Below are 21,425 nucleotides of genomic sequence, written 5' to 3' on the forward strand. Positions count from 1 at the left end.
ATGTAAGAACACTGCACATTAAATAATAAAAAAAGATTTAAGTATACATGAAATCAACTTTTATTACAAATTTCAATTGTGAAAGAGGATGCCAGTGCACCCGTTTTGTTTTTGTCGGTTTTATATTTTATCACAGTAAATTGTTCAATTTTTTTTACATTTCATACTTCCTTCCTTGAATTCACGCAAGCAATATTGGAACATAGTCATTCCATTGTGTATAACCTAGTCAACATATTACAACTACACACAACATGCCTCTTAGTGTTGGCCAGTATTTACAAAAATGTAACCTTTTTTTGTTTTAGAATTAAATTAAAAAAAATAATAATAAAGCACAGATGATTGCTTAACCTAAAAATGCATTTAGCTGTTTTTATTCAATAATTTAAAAAAATAACAATTGAAGGTTAATCTTAAAATACTAAAGGACAAAAAAAAAAAAAGCTCTCTATGCAGATTCAGTTATTTCTATACCTGGCAACAAAAAGACCCCAAATGTCACCCAACCAGTAAAATAATCTTTATTATAAAGATTAAATCAATGTGATACAATCATTCTATAGCACCACAACAGTGAAAGACAAAACTACATACATGACACTTAATATACAGGTAGGAAACTCCAAATTTCACAGGAGCCATAATGTTTGGGAAAGTTTTATATCTATGCAATAAACAGCCTATAAATATATTCCACTACACTTTATAATTAGTTATACAAAATTTTTGTATATATACATGTATTTGCAATGCCATACCTCATGAGCATAAAAAACAATGTTATCTATAAAATTTTGAACCCTTTTTGTTTAGCTCATGACAGTGTGCAAAAAAATCTAAACTAGCCAAGGTTAATAAAACTATACTTAAACAATATACTACTTTAAAGGGAAATATTTAGGACATTTTAACAATAAATACATTTCTTTTAGAAAGAAATTATGGGTAACAGGTAAAGGTTTCACAGTACAATAAAAAACAAACAAAACGTACATATTTCCCATATTTTAACATAAGCTAAACCACTGTTGTTATGCAATAGCTTTGTACATATTAAAACTTTACACTAATTAAAATACAGATCTTAAGGTAAAAGGGTAAGCACTTAGTCCGACTAAAAGCAAATACTGCAAACACTAGAATTAGTATTGCCAATATGCAAGATTAACTGGAAGATTTAGCCACTCAAAAACCCATTGAAACCTGTGGCCCTTTTCCAAATTACAAGTGCCTGTGACTACAGCTCTTAACGCTGGATTTGTATTCCTTTACTGCTAATTTGACTTTGTTTTTCAAATTTAAAATATGGAATGTTTTAAGGTGTTTGCATACTAAATCTTGTGCTTATTTGTCATTCATACTTAAACCCGTTAGGTAGTAATAATCCCTTAACTAAATTTCTAATATATATATCAAATAACCTTTTTAAGCTGTACACCAAACTTACATTTTATGCACAACATAAAGCTTCTAATAAAACAGAAGCACAATTATACACTGGAAATTTATGACAATGTTGTCATTTTGTGTAACCTTGGAATTTCCCCAACTGGAAGCATTGACATGATCATAAAACTTGCTGGTTTCCGTATGAAACTTTACCTCCTCACTCTTATAAAGCAAATTCTAGTACTTAATCCAACATTTTCTTTTTAAAAAATGGACACAGACACTTCTAATTGTTATAAAAAGTTTGGACCACTGGAGTTTTAAGTATCTCATAATTATTGCTGCTGATTAGGTGGGTTAGCTGATCATGCAGATCGTGGCAGCAGCAGTGCTTGTGCCAGACAGCCATAGAGAATTATAGCAAATGTGCTATGACACCACTCTTGAAATGATGTACTAATGTATACATAGCCAAAAATTTCAGCGCCAAGGGGACGCCTGAGATCTCTGTCATGTGACATCCATAGGGATTCCTGTGTCTTTGTTAAATAATATGTCCTCATGATTTGACCTGAGAATAAAAGACCATACAATTAATAAAGAGCATATATTTTGTAACTTAAGACATTCTTAATCATTGTGACCACTTTAAGGAAGAGATATTAAAAAAAGGCATTTCAAACATCAACTAGAAACATTAGCAGAGTTTATTAACTTTAACAAAATATATTTTAAAAAACAAAATGCAGCCTACATAACCATACACATTGGGTATATATGAATACATGTAACTAGTTGAGTAACTAGTATATAGTCCACATTTATTTTATTTAGGCCGACTTAAAAAAAAATTGTAGTCACTGACTTCTCCACATCAATAGACTTAATTTTGTAGAGATATGTAGCATAAGGATGATTTTTGCTTTTATAACAGAGCTTTTTTCTAGCACTAATGAAAATTAAAAAATGGCTTGCAGTAATCAAATTACCTGAGAATCTCAAAATTGGAAGTAGGGGTTGAGGATACTTTATACAATGTCCCAGCAGAACTTGTTGAGTTTGTCACTTTGAGAGGTCGTTGAAGCTGGAGGGCTGTGCTTCCTGTTGATGTTGTGATGGCTGTGGCAATGGCAGTAGATGAACTTGATGGTGCAACTGCAATGATTGTTGGATTGGACACTGATAATGTAGATGGATTTGTAAGTAATGAAGCTGAACTAGCTGGAAAGTTGAGCTGGAGTACATTTGCTGCTGGTGATGTTGAAAGCCCACTGGTTTTCACTAGACAATAGAAAGATATATATTTATATAATTTTAAAGAAAAAAAAAAAACAATTGCAAAAATAAGTGTCTGTAAATAATGAAAGTTAAATAAAGACATCTGACAAAAGTACTATTAAATCTTTAGCTTAGCAAATATAGAAAGTTATAAAATTACATTTTTGTTTCAAACTAATATTTTAGAACAAAAAAAAAAATAAAAAAAAAAAAAAGTAACATACCATGTGAAGATGACAATGGGCCATTGGTTTTGTGTGGCAGCAGAATAGTAGTGGTTGACAATAGGGACACGGGGGATGGTAACGTCGACGATGCAATAGTCTGTGATGAATGTGTAATCTGTGGTGCTGAGGTTGATTTATGAAGCAGTGAAATTGATGATGAAGACAACTGATTAGAGCTAGTGATAATTTTTGCATTATTGCAGCCTGAGACTTTTCCTGAGGATAGTGTTGTTTTTCCATTCGTGCCACTACTGGTTGCTGTATCCCCAGCTTTACTAGCCAATGGATAGCTAAACTGATGAGAATTCGTCCTACTACCCACTGGAGAAGCAGCTGCAGTGCTAATGCTGCCAGGGGTAGAACCCTCCAAAACCGAAAGAGTAACCTGATTAGGTGAATCAACTAAAGCTCTAACAGCAAATTCAGCACCAGCAGAGTCTAATGTAAACCGTGAGCCCAATTCACGTTGATTTAATGTGGGCTCAAGATCAAGTGTTATAGAACAATCGTGATCATCCTCTGTAAAAAGTTTTTGCTGTTGTTCTCGTTGCATTTCAAGCAATTGTTCTCGGTGTGATTGGAAACTTTCAACATCAAACTCTGACACAGGTCGGCCAAAAAAACCATCCCTTCCACCATGTCCATTGTTTGAGCCAGAAGAAGGAGAATTATGATCATCATCAGGAGGTGGAGTTTTTGGACGATAAAGTGGACTGAAGACAAAATTTTAAAATCTCTTAAAAATGAGCACAACATTTAACAACTTAATTTATATTAAAATTACAAAGTAAGAACTTACATTTTATTATCCCGCACATATGTAATATATTCAGAGTAAATACTGGAGTGGTGAGAATTTGAACCAAAATCAATACGCTCTAACGTCTCATCCCATGCTGTACCTGCTCTGTCAAATATTACTCTAGTGAAGAAAACAAAATCAGGAATTATTAAGGTGAAATGTAAATACTAAGCCAATTTCTATTTGTTAAATAAAAATAATATTTTATTACTTTACCTGCCTCCCCTTCCTATTCTTCGACGAGCATAGGCCATACAACCAATAGGTAATGAAGTGAGAGAAAAGCGAAAGCGTTTGTCTCCCCTCCCTCCCTCTTCTGGGCCATGCCATGGCCAGTTTCCCAGTCCAGACTGGATTGGCTGCGAAATTAAAAGGCATGTATAGAGTAAACACTAGTGTACAGGGTAGGGATAGAAACTTAAATTATAAAACAAAACAGCATAACTGATAAGTTTGAAAGGTTTAGAGGCTATGCTATGTAACCTAGCCAAATAAGTATTCTTTTTTTTTTTTGAGGTATATAAAAACCTAATGACTGATAGGGTTGAATCCATACCTGATGATAATGACAGTTCTTCCTTCTCTTGAAAGCAAACATTCCATCGGGATCATTTTCATCCTCATGATCTGACTGTGACAATGCCTGAATAGTAGAAAGTCGATTTCAGATAAGAAACTTGTCCCCACCCCCCAAATGTATGTCTCAAACACACAAAAATTTGTTTAAAATATAACATACAGGAGAGAGCATATCCTCATCAGAGCTATCCATAATATCAATGTCACCACTGGAATGTTGCTGGTTCTGAAAGTGATGCACTGCAGTATGTTGGATGATTTGATTCTGTTGCTGCTGCTGAGCCTGCTTTCTTTTACGATACTGTCTCTTTTTACGCACAGGCGCGACTTCCTCCTGTTTAAATGAAAATAATTTTTTAAAATTTAATAACTAGAAATTGAAACCAAGAAAATTAAACATTAAGAACAAAGAAAATGTACACAGTATAAGGGAAACCTTTAAAAATGATATTAGATAACTAAATTACTTAAAAATGAACTATACTTACAGTATACCCTTCTATAAAATAACTATATTGTGTCATTAAGTAACCGCTAAGCAATACAGCAGGTTTTTGCGATGAACTAATGAAAATGTACGACTTAATGCATGATGTATAGGTCCTCTTTGAAAATTCAATACTTAAACCGAGAAAGCAGTTGTAAAATACATCACAATTTAATATTTTAAAAGAAAAAGAACAGAGTGGGGCAGATCAATATATAAATTATCTGGAAGAATAAAAAGCAATTAAAGCAAGTCTTGTTACACCCCACTCGTTTTACCAACTGAGGGCGTAACTTACCCCCTTGTAAGTCTGCACCCACTCCCCACGACTGTTGAGGGCAAAGGGAGCGACAAATGTTGGGTGTTTTTCTCTCTCTTCCTCCGCCTCTGCGAGTGCGGTTCCGGAAAAATCTTCCATTTCGTTTCTGCAGGGTGAGTGAGGAAAGTAGCGTAACAATGCGAATTTGCGTTGCTACTTACCTACTATTTAAACCTGATAGCTAATTCTCTTAAAATTCTTAAAAGGACTTCAGGTACTAATTCTAAAATATAACAGTATGTTTATTGTTTAAAACTACAATAAAACTCAAATCACTGATCAATGGCTAAAACTATTAATGAATGCAGCATAACTAATAGCTGCAAAACTCTTTATGAAGCCAAGCCTGGGCAAACAAGAACAATTTTAAAGTAAAGTCTAGTACATACCTTTTTTCTAAAATTTCTATTGTCAGCTGCAACAATTCTTTCTTACTTTTTTCCCTTCTTTTCAACAATTCAAGCAGAGTACTAAAATGTAAAGTAGAAATATTGATGTGAAAAAAAAAAAAACAGGAGCTAAAATAATTATAGTAGCCTATCTTAACTAAACTATATTAAATTAGAGACACATTGGTAAAGTTATTTACTTACAGAGTTTTTTGTAGATCCCTGCGTAATTTGAGCATCTTTTCATAGGAAACTTCATCATTTTTGCGATTCTGAAAATTATTATTTTTTTATAAATAAACTACTGATTTTTAAAAAAAATATTCTATTTTACTTTCACTTAAACATAATTTATATGCATTGTAACTCTAAAATTGAAAAAAAAAAAAACAATAACAAAAAAAAAAACTCCTAACTACCTTTCGTGTCTGCATTTTCTCTGTTCGTCTTCGGAATGCAACATATGGATTGTTGGTTGTCGTTCCATCTCTTTTTTCTGATTTAACTGTTGCAATTAAGGGACGTTGCTGAAATATAAAAAAATTTAGTTGAAATAATGCAAGTGCTAATCTCATAATGGCTATTTTAATTACTTTAAAATTTTAATAAAAATAAACATACCATCTTGAGTCTTTTATTAAGCCAATAATCGTATACAGCAATAATTAAATCATCGTCTTCTTTTAATAGAAGTTTTGCTTCTTGCAGAGTCACAACCTAAAAAAAAAAGAAATGAATAACCAAATTTATTGATTAAATAAACAATGAATAATGTTAAAAAAGCAAACATTAAAACAAAACTAAACAAACATACCTGTTGTCCACTTCCTTTTTCCAACCTATCCATCATTTCCTCAAATTTGATGGGGGTTATCTCCATTTTCTTACTTTGCTCATTTAGCCAGGAGTCATCATCACTGTCCATATCATAGTCTGGAATCTCTTGATCCATATTAAATGCTGTAAGTAAATAAAGTAAAATTCATTAGCTAAGCTAGCAATGACTTAAAATAAACATGAGCAGTATATATTTAAAAAAGTAATACTATGAAATAGTAATAACATAATAAAATACCTTGTATATGGATATACTGCTTTGTTGCTTTGTATGTATCTGGATAGAGAAGGTGAAATCTTTCTGAAATGTCCTGCACTTCAGGAATGGGAATAACCAATGCCTCGGATGATCCATATACTTGTTGAGCTGACAATGCTCTCTGTAGATGATGCTCCTATTTACAAAAGAAAGAAATGTTAAGTACACCTCAATAAGATAACTTTCTTCTATCAGATATGCCAGTGCTAACTATCTGTTGGTATATATATATATATATATATATATATATATATATATATATATATATATACTTATGGATACACACACTATGTGTAAGTTCCCTAATTGAGGACATTACTTTTGTTTTACTTTTAGTAAACATTTAATTCTGAATCGGATACAATGTAAATGTATTGGCCATTTGACCATAATTGCTAATAATAACTTTTTTTTCTGTGGTGTTACCCAAATCGCCTTTTATTGAAAGTCTGTAATGTAATGTATGTTTGCTTAAGGGAAATGATTAGAAAATGAATTTCCTTCCAGGTACCAAGTTTCTTTATGTGTGTTTAGCAGATATAAGACATAAAGAATATTTTCTCAATATTTTAATGGCCTGTGTTAAGTTGTTATTGTACTCGATCCCTCATTTGGAAAATAAACATTAAACATTTAATTTTCAGAACGGAAATAGAAGAAACTACTAGGCTATATTTGAGGTCTTCACTCTGGTTCAATGTGTAAATTAATGAGTTGATTTTAATATGAAAGAGAAATTTGAAAATTATTAATGAAAAATTCAACGCTATTTAAAAGAAATATATTGAACTACATTTTCTGAGAGATGTCTTCTAGTATTTGTAAATCTTCATTATATGAGTTTGAACAGTTTACTGAGTTTAAGGAGGGCTGCTTAATAGCTGGGAACAGCAGCCCAACTAGGATAAACAAATCAAAATAACGGCTACTTCGTAGTTTATTCTTGGTTAAACAAAGGCCATATAACTAATATAAGCAAATCCAGAAAGAAAAGATGGCTGAAATCTGAATCAAAGGATAATAATAAAACTTTGACATGTAATACTTGCATTGTAGGAAATCTCTTCCAACAATACAATTAAGAATAAAGAAGAAGGGAAGGTTAAAAAGTGAAGTCAAATTGCACTTATCCGGTAACTGTCAAGATTAGTATCAATGTATCAACAAATACAAGATAGAAACAAATAATTTTCCCTATGTAAGACACATATGCTGTCAGAATATGTATACTTGTAAGGGCATATGATTTAATTTATAATTAAGAGATTCTGTAAATGTGATAAAAATATGAAGAAAATCCTTGACACCTTGAACAAATACATTATACAAACTCTACCATTGTAGTTTTAATACTAATGAAATATACTTTTAATAGTTCCCTAAATTTTCTCTACACATGTTTAAGAATTTAATTACCACTGCTTCTTTAAAGGTTTGTTGAATGTTCTAAGCTGTCAAAAATCGAACAGAGAATAATTATAAATTGATACCAATATACCAGACTACTTCCTCTTCATGTTATTCTTTGTAAACTTAATTATTTTTCTTTTTGTGTGTAATTTGAATGTTATTGTGGATGATTTTCAGTGTTTTAAATTCAATGTATGTGTATAAACAGGTATGTAATTAAATATGTATGTATATTTCCATTCTTGATTGCTTATGTACCTAGTTCTGACATGTTTTTGATACAAGTGTATTTTCTGCTATTTATATTTGGTACCCTATTTACATATCCTACAAGTGCATATAAGAAATCATACCAAAAAAAGTACTAACTAAACCATAGACAGGATGCAATTTAGGCCAACATTTTCACTAGTGGTTATCAATCTTAAAACTTAACAGCAAAAACAGAAAAAAAATATCTCAATACAAAGCTCTATTTTTTAAGAACAATAAAAAGACTCATGAGTAATTTTTTACTGAAATTTAAAGTAGTAGCTTAACTGTTGACTAATTTTAACTAATTACCAAAAAGTTGTTACCAGTACTAGTTGTAGCTAACAAAGCACATATACAATGGTACAGTGTATTTTACTACCTCAGGAACAGCAGCTGATCAGATTGCCAGCATGAACTCCCTGTTGAAATTACATTTTTCCCCCCACAAGTGTAATAAATAAGTTTTACTGAAGTTTTTGATTCATTTTGATTAAATCACAGATTTAATCAGACTTTTTCTCCCCTCTTGAGATTAACAAGGTTTAGTCAAAATAATGTCAATGTAACTAGGTAAATTTAAAAACAAACTAACCAAATAGCATGTGGTGGAAAACAATTATTTTTCAAATATAAAAATCAGTACATTATAAAAATTATTTTTGTAAATCTAAAATATTTACTTGAAAAGCCACTGTCCATTTTGTTTTATTTCAGTGGTTAAAGTAATAAACTGTAAGAATACCAATCAATAAGCATTTGTCATCATCACAATCCCTTAAACTTAAGGGTTGATAATGAAGATAGATGCTTATTGGGGTTGTTGAGGCATCACAGTTGACTTTATAATCCTCCACCATCAATCTCTGATTAGTTCCCAGACTGGTAGCCCCACCCAATCCTTTATGTCTTTGCCTACGAATTCTTCTCCCTCTTGGCACAGTGCCTAACAATAATGTTTTAGGAAGACCTTTGATTTGTGTGCCCAAACCAACTCAATTTTCTTGTTCAAAATGTGCTCAGTATACTCAGTGACCAATCACATTAGTGATCCTTTCTCTTTTACATCAGTTATGTGATCTCTGTATTAAATCCCTAGGAGTCTGCAGAGACATCTAATTTCTAAGGCCTGGATCTATATCTTAGCCTAATTAATTATTGCTGTTTTGAGGGTTTGCTACTAGCTAGACCAACTTATAATTTTAATAATTATTTAGGGCAAAGTAGGGGATTAGGGCACCTATTGGTATTAGCTTCCAGGAAATACTCCCACAAAACTACTAATCCACTTGTGAGGTAACAACCCCACTGCTGTTCTTTGATCACCAACAGCCTAAAGAGATGTATTCTTTTGACCCTCTTGGGCCAGCAGGGAGGAGCAGGAAGAGTTTATCCCACTACTCTCTGCTAAATGTTTTTTACCTCTTCAAATATTATTGTAGGAACTTGTTTGACAAATATACAAAATTTTGGCAATAACTTTTGTACATAATTCTATTAATTGTGTTCACTAGCTAGAACTTGTAGAAAAGTTATATATTTATGGTGTTGCTATAGCCACAAGTGCATGTACTGTTCATCAGAGATCTAGCTGCAAAGCCTGTCAAGCAGCAAGCAATTTATAAAAAAAATTGTTTGGTAGAATTTCAATCTTTGTTTCAGGTCAGCATACAAACTTACATAATATGTAGCTTTTTAAAAGTGCACATAACTCAAGAAGGGAAAGCACACCCCTTTCAACAGCTATTTTTCAAGTTTATACTAGGAGTCTAGGTAAAAAATAACTATTTCATTAAAACGATAAGACTGCAATGTGAATAGCATGGATTATTTAATGGTGTGGACTAAGTCCAATGAGGCCTCAGATATAGATGGTATTATAAAGAGGGTGTGAATACACACAACAATATAAGGGTTAAAAATCTGTTTTAATTGTGAAATTTGTCCTATAGACAAGTTTACAAAATGGTTCTTTGTGCTTTAAATCATGATTTTTTTGGGGTACGGCTGTAAACGAACTTTCAATGCCCTTTTTACAAGTTATATTTTGAGTAGGCCTAAAGCTGAGTGAGAATAATATTGCAAACCTTCCAATGCTAGAAAGTACATGGATTGGTAATACAGTGACTTAGCTTTGGCTGTAAACCTAATCTGTTAGGCCATATTAATTACTTTACCATTAGGCTAATGGTAAAGTAATTAATATAGCCTAACAGATCTAATTACTAGGCATTTCAAACCTTGTACAATTCACCAAAAACAAAACTAAAAAAAAAATATTTAAATCTAGATTGATATTTTTTAATTACTATAATTATCATATGGTCTAGTCTAGATCTTGTCTGCTAGGATAGGCTATGAATTGTTTGATCCTAATAACTACATTAAGCATTAGACTCATTAGAGATTAGGCCTATAGGCCTAATAAAATTTAAAAGAAATTACACAGGCCTACTGAGTATGTTAATAACACCAGGGCCAAATGGATACATTAGTTTAGGTAGATTAACACCCAATAACAAATTATACACCTGGATCTACACTAAATTGCAGTGCTAGATCTAGTTGATAATTGTTATATTTTTCTATGAATTTCAAGGCTAGGCAAAAATAGGTCAACCAGTTCAATTGTGACGTCACAGGGGAATCCCCTAATAAGTTTATTTTTAGAAGACAAAATACTTTGCAAACTTGGTGGTTGCACAAATTAAACAGAGACGGCAATAGCATGTATCATACATTTCATGAGAGAGGGAGAGAGCAAAGAAGACAGCGTGATATATTAAGTCTTATTTGACAGTGAACTGAAAACTAACAAATCCAATATGGCGGCCATTTTCATGGCGCACATTGTCCGGTGGACGTTGCTCACCGTTTCTTCTTCTTTTTCCATTCCTGTCGGCATTTGCGGAACAGATCGGTTGATCTGTGCAAAATCCTTCATGTCTGGAATCTCATAAGCTTTGTAGACGGGCATAGGCTTCGAGGCGTCCAGCGCCCGAGCCCTAAACGAAACCTTGCTCATCGTCCTCGGCTCGGATATGCTAATGAGATAGTCAAAATTTTATCCCGCCAAAGCGGTCGTAATAGTCCCCAAAAAGGGTAAAATAACACAACGAATTATATTAGAACATCAGTTCGACATTTTGGTATCCTTGATAAATCACAAAAAACTTAAATGAGTTTATCCAACGTCTTCAAATATTTCACATTCTAAACAATTTTTCTGATCCATCATGGCGGCCTAGCCAACCCATCAGGAATATCCCAGAGTGCAATCCTAGGTTTGTGCGCGCGCACTGCCCCTAGTAGTGTGTAGTAAATTCAAGGGTGCGTAATCGCTGGGTATCCATTCTCATGTTGGGGTAAGATTTCATTATTTTTATTGGATATCAAGGTTGTAGTTTCTAATTTCTTTCATTGTTGCAAAATTTTGAATAGGTAGCGACATGTGTAGTGTTTTGTATGTATGAACATTTGTAATTATATTTACGGGACTATTGTAAACCCTTTAGTTTCTGAACCGACTACACAAGCAGACCCGTTGCCGTATGTGTGTAGTTAACTGTGGCCTTAACATTGATTGATGTGGGCGGGGCGACCCCTGTTTTCCTCTGTGTTAAAATGTTTTCCATTTGGTGTTTAGTTTATGTAGTCTAGATCTAGAATAAATCTATAGATCCAGATCTACTTTAAGAATTGTCGTCAATACTGTAATATTGGTTTGCCTACGTCTGTATTAAAATATAGCCTACTGATCAACAAGGTTGGTTAAAATTAAAAACTAGGCCTAACTAAAGTAATTAGTAATTACTCTCATTAAGTTAATATTACTAAATAATATTAGTATTAGTAATGTTATTATTAGATTCTAGGCCCTATATAAAATATATTATTATTATGTAGTATAAGTTAAGTATATGTAGCCTAAGCCTTATAATTATTATATTGCTTAGGCTTATTATAATATAATATATTCATATTATATTTGGCTTGGGGACTATTACTATAACTAGACTATAAAGTATTAGGAATATTAGGCCCTACTAATAGTAGTACTATTTATTTAGGGGCTTATTAAATTTATTATTAGGCCTAATAATAATAATAATGAATAGGCCTAGTCAGTACTAGTTACTAGAATCTAGTTAGCCTAAAGGCTAATTTTATTAGTCAAATTAATTAATTAGACCTACCGACTTAGTTACTTAGCCTAATCTAATAGGCCTATATATTATTTACTAGGCTAATCAATAAAGATTATTATAGGCCTATACTATAGTCTTGCTAATTGCTATTTAGTCTAGGCCCAATAAATACATGTATATAGGGCATAGGGTCTATATAATAGGCCCCTATAGGCTATATATATATATATATATATATATATATATATAGGCCTATATATATATAATCAATATCTCATTCAGTGGTTCTTAACCTGGGGTTGATTGGACCCCAGGCATCAGTCTTATGGTTTGGCTGAGGTGAATACACATACATCTGATTCACGCTCGGAATTTTGTCAGTATAGATAATAGAACTGTTATGAAGGGTTTCTGTGACTGCGCATATGAAACAGGTGGATTTCACTACTTCAAAAAAAGTTACAATAACCTCTGATGTATTTATAATTATGTATACGATATCTGCCTACACTACCCTGTTTTGATTTTAAATGGTCTTTACGATTGTTTCACACACAGATGGCTTCACACAAAGTTGATAATGATAATCAAATTAAATTTGTCATTGTTCCTGGAAATGGTGCTGGGGATATAACACATGCTAACTGGTATGGCTGGCTGTCTCGGAAACTGAAAGAGGCAGGGACTGTTTGTGAGTTAAAAAACATGCCTGATCCGATAACTGCCAAAGAATCTGAATGGATACCATTTATGAAGAAAGGTTAAATTTTGCTTTAATAAAGTTATTTTAAGGTATTAATCTTTGATAAAAGTTTTTTTTATGGTAGACTTATTCTTATTGCTCTCTTATAAAATAATTTTAAGATATTTCTTTTTATCATGCCTGTATCAATTTTTTTTTTTTTTGCAATCAGAGTCTGCTGTAGTATACCTGTGTTCTTGATGTTAGTTTTATCCTGTCAAATGAACATGTTTACAGCTTGTTTATTTGTTCTCTGTAGAATTGAAATGTGATCAAAATACAATAATTATTGGACACAGTTCAGGAGCTCAAGCTGCTATGAGATATGCTGAAACACACAAGGTAAGATACTTGTAGGACTATAAATGATCTGTACCCAAAATTTACTTGTATAACAATTACTGTCTTTTTTATCCCTAGAAAATACATGTATTTAGTAACCTTCTTAAAGATACTGTCATAATAATAATTTCCAGTAACCAATATTTAATTGCAAGTTAATTGTATTGTTTCTCTAGTCTACACATTCATGTTTTTCACTCACAAAAAAAGTTAAAAAATAGATTGTAGTTGATAATTCAGTTTATTGATTCATTAAATTAATTAGATTTTATGCATTTTCTTCCAGGTGTATGGCATAGTTTTAGTTTCTGCTTGCGTCACCGACATGGGGGACGAGAATGAAAGAGCAAGTGGATATTACAATCGTCCTTGGGAGTGGGAGAAAATAAAAGAAAACACTAAAATCCTCGCCCAGTTTGGTTCAACAGATGATCCTTTTATTCCCTGGTCGGAACAGGAACAAGTTGTCCAAGGGTTGGGGACCACCCTGTTTAAGTACAGTGACAAGGGTCATTTTATGAACTCTCGTTTCCCAGAGTTACTTAAGTATCTGTTTAGTTTCATCCATCAAGGTAAGTCATCTGAAGGCATAGAGTAAATTATGGTGGAAAAGAGTAGAACTTGTGTAATCCTGAAATGTTTTTTCATCACTCTGTATTAGTATTTTATTGTCTTATAACTTTCCTCTCCTTAAGTTATGAGTGTCTTCTTTTGAAATGCACAGGAAGATATAAACCTAAAGTGTATAATTACAGTGTAAGAAATCCTACGACTTATATAAAATTTATAACTTTCTAATGTCCATGTATTTCAAAATACTGATCTCTGTTTTACTTTATCTTTTTTTTTAAATAAAAAAAAGCCAACTTGCTACCCTATTTAATCATGAATATTTTTCACTATTAAATATTTTTTAAATAGAAAAATATACCAGGAATCTCAAATTGTTCTGTGATTTGTTGAACAGTTTTTCACATAGTATTAGCACAGTACTGCTTTAGATTACCCCAGACACAATTTTTTTTTATTTTTATTCCTCTCCCATTATAAAATTATTGATTTTACAATACTACTTTACAAAACATTAATTTGTAATATTGATTGTCTAGTTAATTTTTTTTTTTTACATCAAGATGTCTCAGGAGCTTGTAGATTATATGAACCACTGCATTTATTTTAATCTGATATTAAGCGGTTTATTTGATTAGACATGTTAGGCAGCGTTTTGGAATATATGTACATTCCCCGTTTTTAATTATTTATGATTTAACATATTTAAAAAGAAAACATTCTATTAGCTGGAGGTATATTATAATGCTCTATAATTTTAAAAAATATATATCTTTTGAATATTTAATCCTGTATTAAAGTGTTGTGGAATAAGATAAGTCATCAAATATATTATATAAGTTGTTTCCAAGCAAATTGTTATTGTTTCCTAGTTTTGTCTTTATATAAAACAGAAGTTGTTCACCACCAAGTTGTCACTAACATTTACTGTCAAGTGACTAAATGTTACTAATGTAAAAGTTGAAAGTATGTTTATTGTTTTGTTAAGAAAATTCTGTGATAATTATATTTTTTAGAATTTATATTGGATTGATGGTTAAAATTGTTTCAAAATATTTTGGATTAATATCAGAATTTTGTTACTAGCAATCTAATAGCACTGTGATGTTTTTTATCAGTTGTAAGCAGAATTCTCATCTTGTTTTGAAGAAACAATTTATTACATATAATATTGAAGGTTAGATATAAGAATATATCATTAAAATTGTATGAAGATTATCTGTTCAAATAGTGTTCTGATTTTTATAATGACCAAAACTTCATTTTTTTTAAAAAAGAAATTTTAACACATTATATTCATGATGTCAAAAAAATTGTTGTTACAAAACCATTTTATTTTTTTACATTTAAAAATTAAAATTAATTTTTTCAATTCCATATTGATTTCTTTTAAAAACTGTAATCATATGAATCTTTGTTAAGTATTAATCAAGAGTGATTATTTTCTTCTTGTTTGACAATCATAATATATATAAAGTTTTCAGAAATAAATTCTAGTAAACAAATAATTAATTTTTTTTCCCAAACACTGAGCATAATTGTGTTTTAGCTATAAAATATGATTCAATCATGAATGGATTCATAATAGTGCCTTGAATAAAGCCCTAATTGCTCTCAACAAGTCAATATTCAATATTTATTTATTAAGTCTTTCACATTTAAGAGAATATACTTTCAGATCATATTTAACTATTACTCTGCTAATGTGTGCAGTTCTTTTAAGCTTATGTAGGTTCATCCTGTCTGTTTTTGTTTTCTATCAATTCAAATATTTAAGTATATTATACAGATATTGTGTTTTTTAAATATGACTTTCATTATCTGTGACCTGCTTAAAGGACACTATACTGAAGCAGTCAAATCAGATGCAGTTCAGAAGAGTTTCAGTTTAAAGTTGATGTAGACTCTGGTATATAGTAGGTCTCCAAATTAACCCATTTGGGAAGTGTAAAAAAAAATTAATCAGATCAGGTAATATGTAGGGCCTATATTTATATTTTTGTTCTTTATGCTCTTGTATCTACAAGTATTCAGTACTTTTCTTTTTAAAACTCCTTTGTATGTTGTAAACATTAGTTATTTAGTATAATATAATTAATAATGTGAAATTTCTTCATGCATTACATAGGCTAGACAGTATGAAATCCTTTTTTAATAGATTGAATTTGTACATTTTTAGCACAGTTGGTAGTTGTTTTTTTTTTTTATAAATATGACATATTTTAAAAACTATTTATATTTATAAATTTCTACTCACTTAACTTGTCAGGTAATCACTGCCTCAGTACATTAAATGATTAATGTATTGATTTTTAACTGCTGTTACAGTATCTTGCCAGTGCACTGATATTTGTTTTACATAGCTGAGAGTAATTTTTCAAAATTTATTACAAGGGTAAATGTTTTATGAGATTTTATGTTTCCCTAATGAAATATCTTTTTTGGAATTTCAAATGTGAAACTTTGAAATATTTTATCACTGTGACTGTCAAGACATTTACTATATTTCGTATTATCAAACTCTACATAATATTGACATTTTGACCAAAATAAAAATAACATTATTAAGATTTCTACAGGTTTTTTCAATAATTTGTGTAGGGATTTTTGTTATATAAATAAATTTTTAAAATCCCTATGAATTTTCAATTGAATTATTTTACACTGCCTGCCATTATGATGTATGGAATAATAGTACAGTTGTACTTCAAGATAATAGATAATTCAGATTATTCGATTAAATAATTATCGTGTTACGGCACTCGTACAACTGTATTGAGCATAGGAGTATTTTTAATACAACAATTAGATTATGGAAACTGACAAAAAAGGGGAGTAATTTAGCAGTGCCAGAACTACCCCATACTATAGCATTTAAAGATGTATGTGTTATAGAAGGGTGGTAGGTAAGCTACTGTAAACATTAAACCTAACCCACGTTCTACCATATCCCTAACCCTAATTTCTGACAGAAAACCTTATATTATAATACTACTAAGTTCCTAAAACATGTATAATAACTGTATATGTATGTATATATATGTATATATATATGTGTGTATATATGTGTATGTATATATATATATATATATATATATATATATATATATATATATATATATATATATATATATATATATATATATATATACAAAGAGAGAGAGAGAGAGGTGTTTTAAGTGTGCACAGTTCACGAGGACCACGGCTGTGTCGCTATTAATTTATTAATTTGCATATGATTACTGTGTTGGACGCTGTGTATGGCCCGACTCACATTCCTCTCATATAATTTGACATAGGCCTACACACATCTATCTAATGGTGTATTCACAGTCACGTGTCATAACTAGCGTGCCCAGCCTTGAACCGTGACCACTCATGCGTGAACAAAACAACCTAACCTTCAAATCCCTCTATAATAGGATTGTCCCTATCCAGTATCCAGCAAGGGTTTTTAGAGCTTTCTTGGGAATCTCTTCAGTATGTGTGTGGGGGGGGGGGGGGCGGGCGCTTCTAATAACATCCCCCCCCTCTAGTAACACACAGCCCGAGAATAAATGTCTGAAAGAAACCACGTTCTCAAATGTGAGTGCACAGCCTTACATTGTACCCCCTATCTCGAGCTTTTGTCGTTGTTTCTTTATTTAACACTCTTGTTGGCGATTTTACATGACGTAATTTAGGATAACACAACATGACGTTATCAAATAAGAGACGAAATATGTTGTCTTTCTAATGAATAATTTAGGTTACTTTATACAGAACTGAATAGAAAATCTGTTGGACCACCATACAAATATTTAAATAGACAGTTGGGCCGTAAAGACGAATGCTGGGTTCGTATCATTTACCCCGGGTCAATAATAATTTTAAATACCAAATTTACGCCTATGGTGGACTTAGTTTAAGGGGTCATCCATAACCAAGATATGATTAAAAAAAAAAAGAAACACCCCACCCCACCCGCATATCATCACGAACTACAATTTTTTGTTGTTTAACAGAAAACTTTCAAACCTTTTTTTTTTGTGTCACATGTCACACAAGTCCGAACCCTCCCTCCTCCCAGACGTGTGTCGTCGTGTGTGGACAGCCTCCTTTCTGACGTCACACGATTGTAGTCTATTCCCTCCCTCCTCCCCACCCACCCACTCCTTCCACACACACTTTTTGTTACACTCGAACACCCACATCCGCAAAAAGACGTCACATGTTCTAACTATAACACATTGGAGTTCTCAATATAATTATTGCTATAATGTAGGCCTATACATACAAATTAGCGCAACATTATTTTTATATTAGAGGTATCCACCTATAAAAATCACATAAACGTGTGTGGGGTCTACTGTAGTATCCACGTCTATACTATAAAGAAAATATTATAAACTTGTGGGGTATACACGTCTACAAAATTCTTATTAAATTGTGTGGGGTATATAGGTCTATAAAGAAATAATATAAACAGTGTTTTTCTTTCCAGACTTTTCCCCCTGGAGGGGTGGAAGGGGGGGGGGGGGCTTGACATTTTCGGGTGTGTGAACGGACGGACTAAAATTTAAAACTATATTTTCTATATAAATTCGTTCGGGGGGGGGGGGGGGGGCTGCGGTAGACTTTCTTTCGCTTTACATCGGTTGGGGGAAGGAGGTGTGGAGGGCAAAGGGCAAAATGTCATATTTGTTTCTTCGATATATACGGTCCCTTTAGACAGAGGCGTAGCGACCCTTCCCGGCGCCCGGGGACAAACTTTTCGATTTGCACCGCCCCTTCAAGATTTCGATTTGCACCCCCCTCAAAATTCCGATTTGCACCCCCTCCCCCTCAAGATTTCGATTTGCACCCCCACCTCAAGATTTCGATTTGCACCCCCCCCCCCCCTCAAACTTTCAATTTGCACCCCCTCAACCTTTCAATTTATTTTTCCAACCCATTTTGGCGCCCCCTAAGGTCGGCGCCCGGGGACATATGTACCCCCCCCCCCTCGCTACGCTACTGCCTTTGGATAATATTTAACTCCCAAAAAGATTTACAGTGTATAAATTATCCTGCAATCATGAGCTAAAACTGCATACAAAATTACACCCTTAATCTCGTGATATGTTTGTTTGGGGGGGGGGGGGATCCCTGCCCTATTTGTGCTGGTATAACACTGATACAACAACCCGCGGAACTCGATCGTAAATTCTATTTAGCCAACTTGTTTGTTCTTGTCAGGACTGCTCCCCCTTTTTGCCGAGTAATTGACGGAAGTAAAACTATGGCCCATACTTGACACACTGATAGAGCTAGATTAAATAACGTACTTTTTTTTTTTTTTTGAAAGCTAACATCGACGAACGAAATAGATTTTACGAGGAAATTAATATATAAAAATGAATAAATTTATGCAGGTAAATTTAGAATATTGAATATTTATTATCAGGTTCTCTGGGGCGTCGCGAGGGGGGTGCGGGGTAACACCATTTATAAGGGTGACACCGAGGTAAAACAATGTTAGAATTTAAAGAAAGGAAAATGGTTTTTGTCAGTTCAATTAATGATCAATTCAAGTTACATAGGCTTTTAGTACAAATTGATGATTCCGCCGTGTGTATGTGTGCATGTACGTAGGTTGGGGAGGGGGTGGGGCAGACGTAAACTTGCTAACTATGGAGAAAACAATGCTACATCTAGGATTTATTAATAACCGACTGTAGATAAACATCGTTCCTATTAAATGCGAACAGATTGAAGCTATCAACCCCCCCCCGTCTCCGGGGAGAAAGAAGGGGGGTCACACCCACTGTAAAATCTATAGTGAAAAAGTTGTGCTGAATATTTTTAGCAACGGCCGGGGTGAGGTTGTCACCATATATAATAATTAACTACTAAAGCGTTAATAGGTGCTTTTTTCTTTAGGATAAGGGGGGGGGGGGGGTGTGACACCATGAGTTGCCGCACCGGTTTACACACGACCTAGCAAAGCAACTGATGCTATCCCATATACAATGGCGTATGCAAATGGTGTTGATGGGAGGGGGGGGGTGGCCAGAGTTTCGTCCAGGCATCTCTTCGAAAAAATTCTACCGCCCCCCCCCCCCTCCACCGAACGAAATGAAATTTATATAATTTATATAGAAAATATATACTTTTAACAGTACCCGCCCCCCGAAGAAAGTCTACCGCCCCCCGCCCCCCCCCCCCCCCGAAAATTTCAAGTGCCCCCCCGGAGAAAAAAGTCTGGAAGAAACACTTGGGGTGGCTTTGATTTAGACCACCCACTGGAATCCCCAGTTGCTCTCGTGTTGCCGTCAGTTTATCATTTCAAAATAGTGTATGTCACAAGACCAATCATTATCACGTTAAAAAAATCGTTAAAGAATTTATAAATATTGATTTAGTCTCGTTTTGATATATATATATATATATATATATATATATATATATATATGGTGTGATATGTGGATATTTTAACGCCTCCATTCCATAACTACTGGACCTTGACAGAGCATTTCCTAGCATATGGAAACTTTATTAAAAACGTATGGTTTTTGTATATCAGCCTGAAGCTATGCATGCACAAGGTGACGACTCAGATATGAGTAACTGGTTGAATTGCAAACGTTTTGTGTTTGTCTGCCTTTTAAAAAATTATGTTAATAATATGTAGATTTATATAGCGTCAGAATAATATATCCTTCTCCTAGTGAAACTTTCTGTGCATTGTAGGATCACCCCCCCCCCCCCCCCAGGGTCCCGACCCTACCCTCCCGCCAAATCAAACACAATTGTGGTAAAAATGGAAATTCCCGTTGTCTAAAAACCTTTGTCAATGTTGTTGCGCTGTGCTAAGTGGGCGGAGCTTGTCGTACACATACTTTCGCATGAGTTATAGCTATAAACTTGCAATATAACACAAACAAATCTCAAAATCAACATTTATTCTCAAGACTTTATTTACACAAATGAGCGAAAAAAGTTATATTTACATAAGTGCGAGGTTATGTAAGGGAGGTAATGTTAAACTCAGTAGTTATGTGTTTTCTTTCTTTATTAAAAAAAACCCACTCGTTTTTATAAAAGACAAACCATAGTTTAATCAATTGAATTAAATGAACTGTTTTGTCATACCATTGAGATGGAAGTGATATAAAGTTTTTGTAATAAATTTATTAGCGATACTTAAATTCCCCCCCAAAAAATACGTTAATATTATCAATTTTAAAAATTTAAGATATTTTAAGCGACAAAAACCTTTGATACATTCTAAAAAGAAACGACACAACATATTGTTTGTAGCAATGTTTTGATGTACCATACAGATCTACTAACCTGTCAATTTTTCTTTGGCTTAGCTAAGTGCCCGGCAAACCCTCCCTCCCCCCCACCACCACCTGCCCACCCCCCCTC

At 33.0% G+C, this 21,425-nt stretch overlaps 2 protein-coding genes across 3 annotated transcripts; one reads left to right on the forward strand and one right to left on the reverse strand.

The window, feature by feature from the left end:
• Nucleotides 1-44: 44 nt before the first annotated feature.
• LOC131954346 (enhancer of polycomb homolog 1) lies at nucleotides 45-11,510 on the reverse strand. The gene is made up of 15 exons (XM_059317955.1): nucleotides 11,104-11,510; nucleotides 6,549-6,705; nucleotides 6,288-6,433; nucleotides 6,095-6,190; nucleotides 5,893-6,000; nucleotides 5,678-5,745; nucleotides 5,474-5,554; nucleotides 5,064-5,190; nucleotides 4,439-4,612; nucleotides 4,256-4,342; nucleotides 3,916-4,058; nucleotides 3,697-3,819; nucleotides 2,895-3,610; nucleotides 2,382-2,673; nucleotides 45-1,963 (listed from the first exon to the last, which is right to left on the reverse strand). Exons 1-15 carry the CDS (start codon nucleotides 11,254-11,256, stop codon nucleotides 1,903-1,905), a joined length of 2,532 nt encoding a protein of 843 aa, XP_059173938.1. The 5' UTR covers nucleotides 11,257-11,510; the 3' UTR covers nucleotides 45-1,902.
• Nucleotides 11,511-11,546: 36 nt separating this feature from the next.
• LOC131954348 (serine hydrolase RBBP9-like) lies at nucleotides 11,547-16,654 on the forward strand. Of its 2 annotated transcripts, none has more exons than XM_059317960.1 (4): nucleotides 11,547-11,596; nucleotides 12,938-13,139; nucleotides 13,381-13,463; nucleotides 13,750-16,654. In XM_059317960.1, the coding sequence occupies exons 2-4, from the start codon at nucleotides 12,938-12,940 to the stop codon at nucleotides 14,059-14,061; spliced, it is 597 nt and encodes a 198-aa protein (XP_059173943.1). In that variant the 5' UTR covers nucleotides 11,547-11,596; the 3' UTR covers nucleotides 14,062-16,654. The 2 variants fall into 2 exon arrangements, with proteins under 2 accessions (XP_059173943.1, XP_059173942.1); XM_059317959.1 differs by lacking the exon at nucleotides 11,547-11,596 and adding an exon at nucleotides 11,864-11,997.
• The last annotated feature ends 4,771 nt before the right edge of the window (nucleotides 16,655-21,425 follow it).

Source organism: Physella acuta, unplaced genomic scaffold (genome assembly GCF_028476545.2).
Source record: "Physella acuta isolate Inbredline_101_S28 unplaced genomic scaffold, ASM2847654v3 ptg000991l, whole genome shotgun sequence".
Taxonomy (NCBI): domain Eukaryota; kingdom Metazoa; phylum Mollusca; class Gastropoda; family Physidae; genus Physella; species Physella acuta.

Coding starts and splice junctions, on each gene's coding strand:
- LOC131954346 (XM_059317955.1), bottom strand. CDS start 11,256: ATGAGCAAGGTTTCGTTTAGGGCTCGGGCGCTGGACGCCTCGAAGCCT. Junction 6,001..6,094: donor TTAATAAAAGACTCAAGATG/GTATGTTTATTT, acceptor TTTATATTTCAG/CAACGTCCCTTAATTGCAAC. Junction 3,611..3,696: donor TATGTGCGGGATAATAAAAT/GTAAGTTCTTAC, acceptor TTTTGTCTTCAG/TCCACTTTATCGTCCAAAAA.
- LOC131954348 (XM_059317960.1), top strand. CDS start 12,938: ATGGCTTCACACAAAGTTGATAATGATAATCAAATTAAATTTGTCATT. Junction 13,140..13,380: donor GATACCATTTATGAAGAAAG/GTTAAATTTTGC, acceptor TGTTCTCTGTAG/AATTGAAATGTGATCAAAAT. Junction 13,464..13,749: donor GATATGCTGAAACACACAAG/GTAAGATACTTG, acceptor ATTTTCTTCCAG/GTGTATGGCATAGTTTTAGT.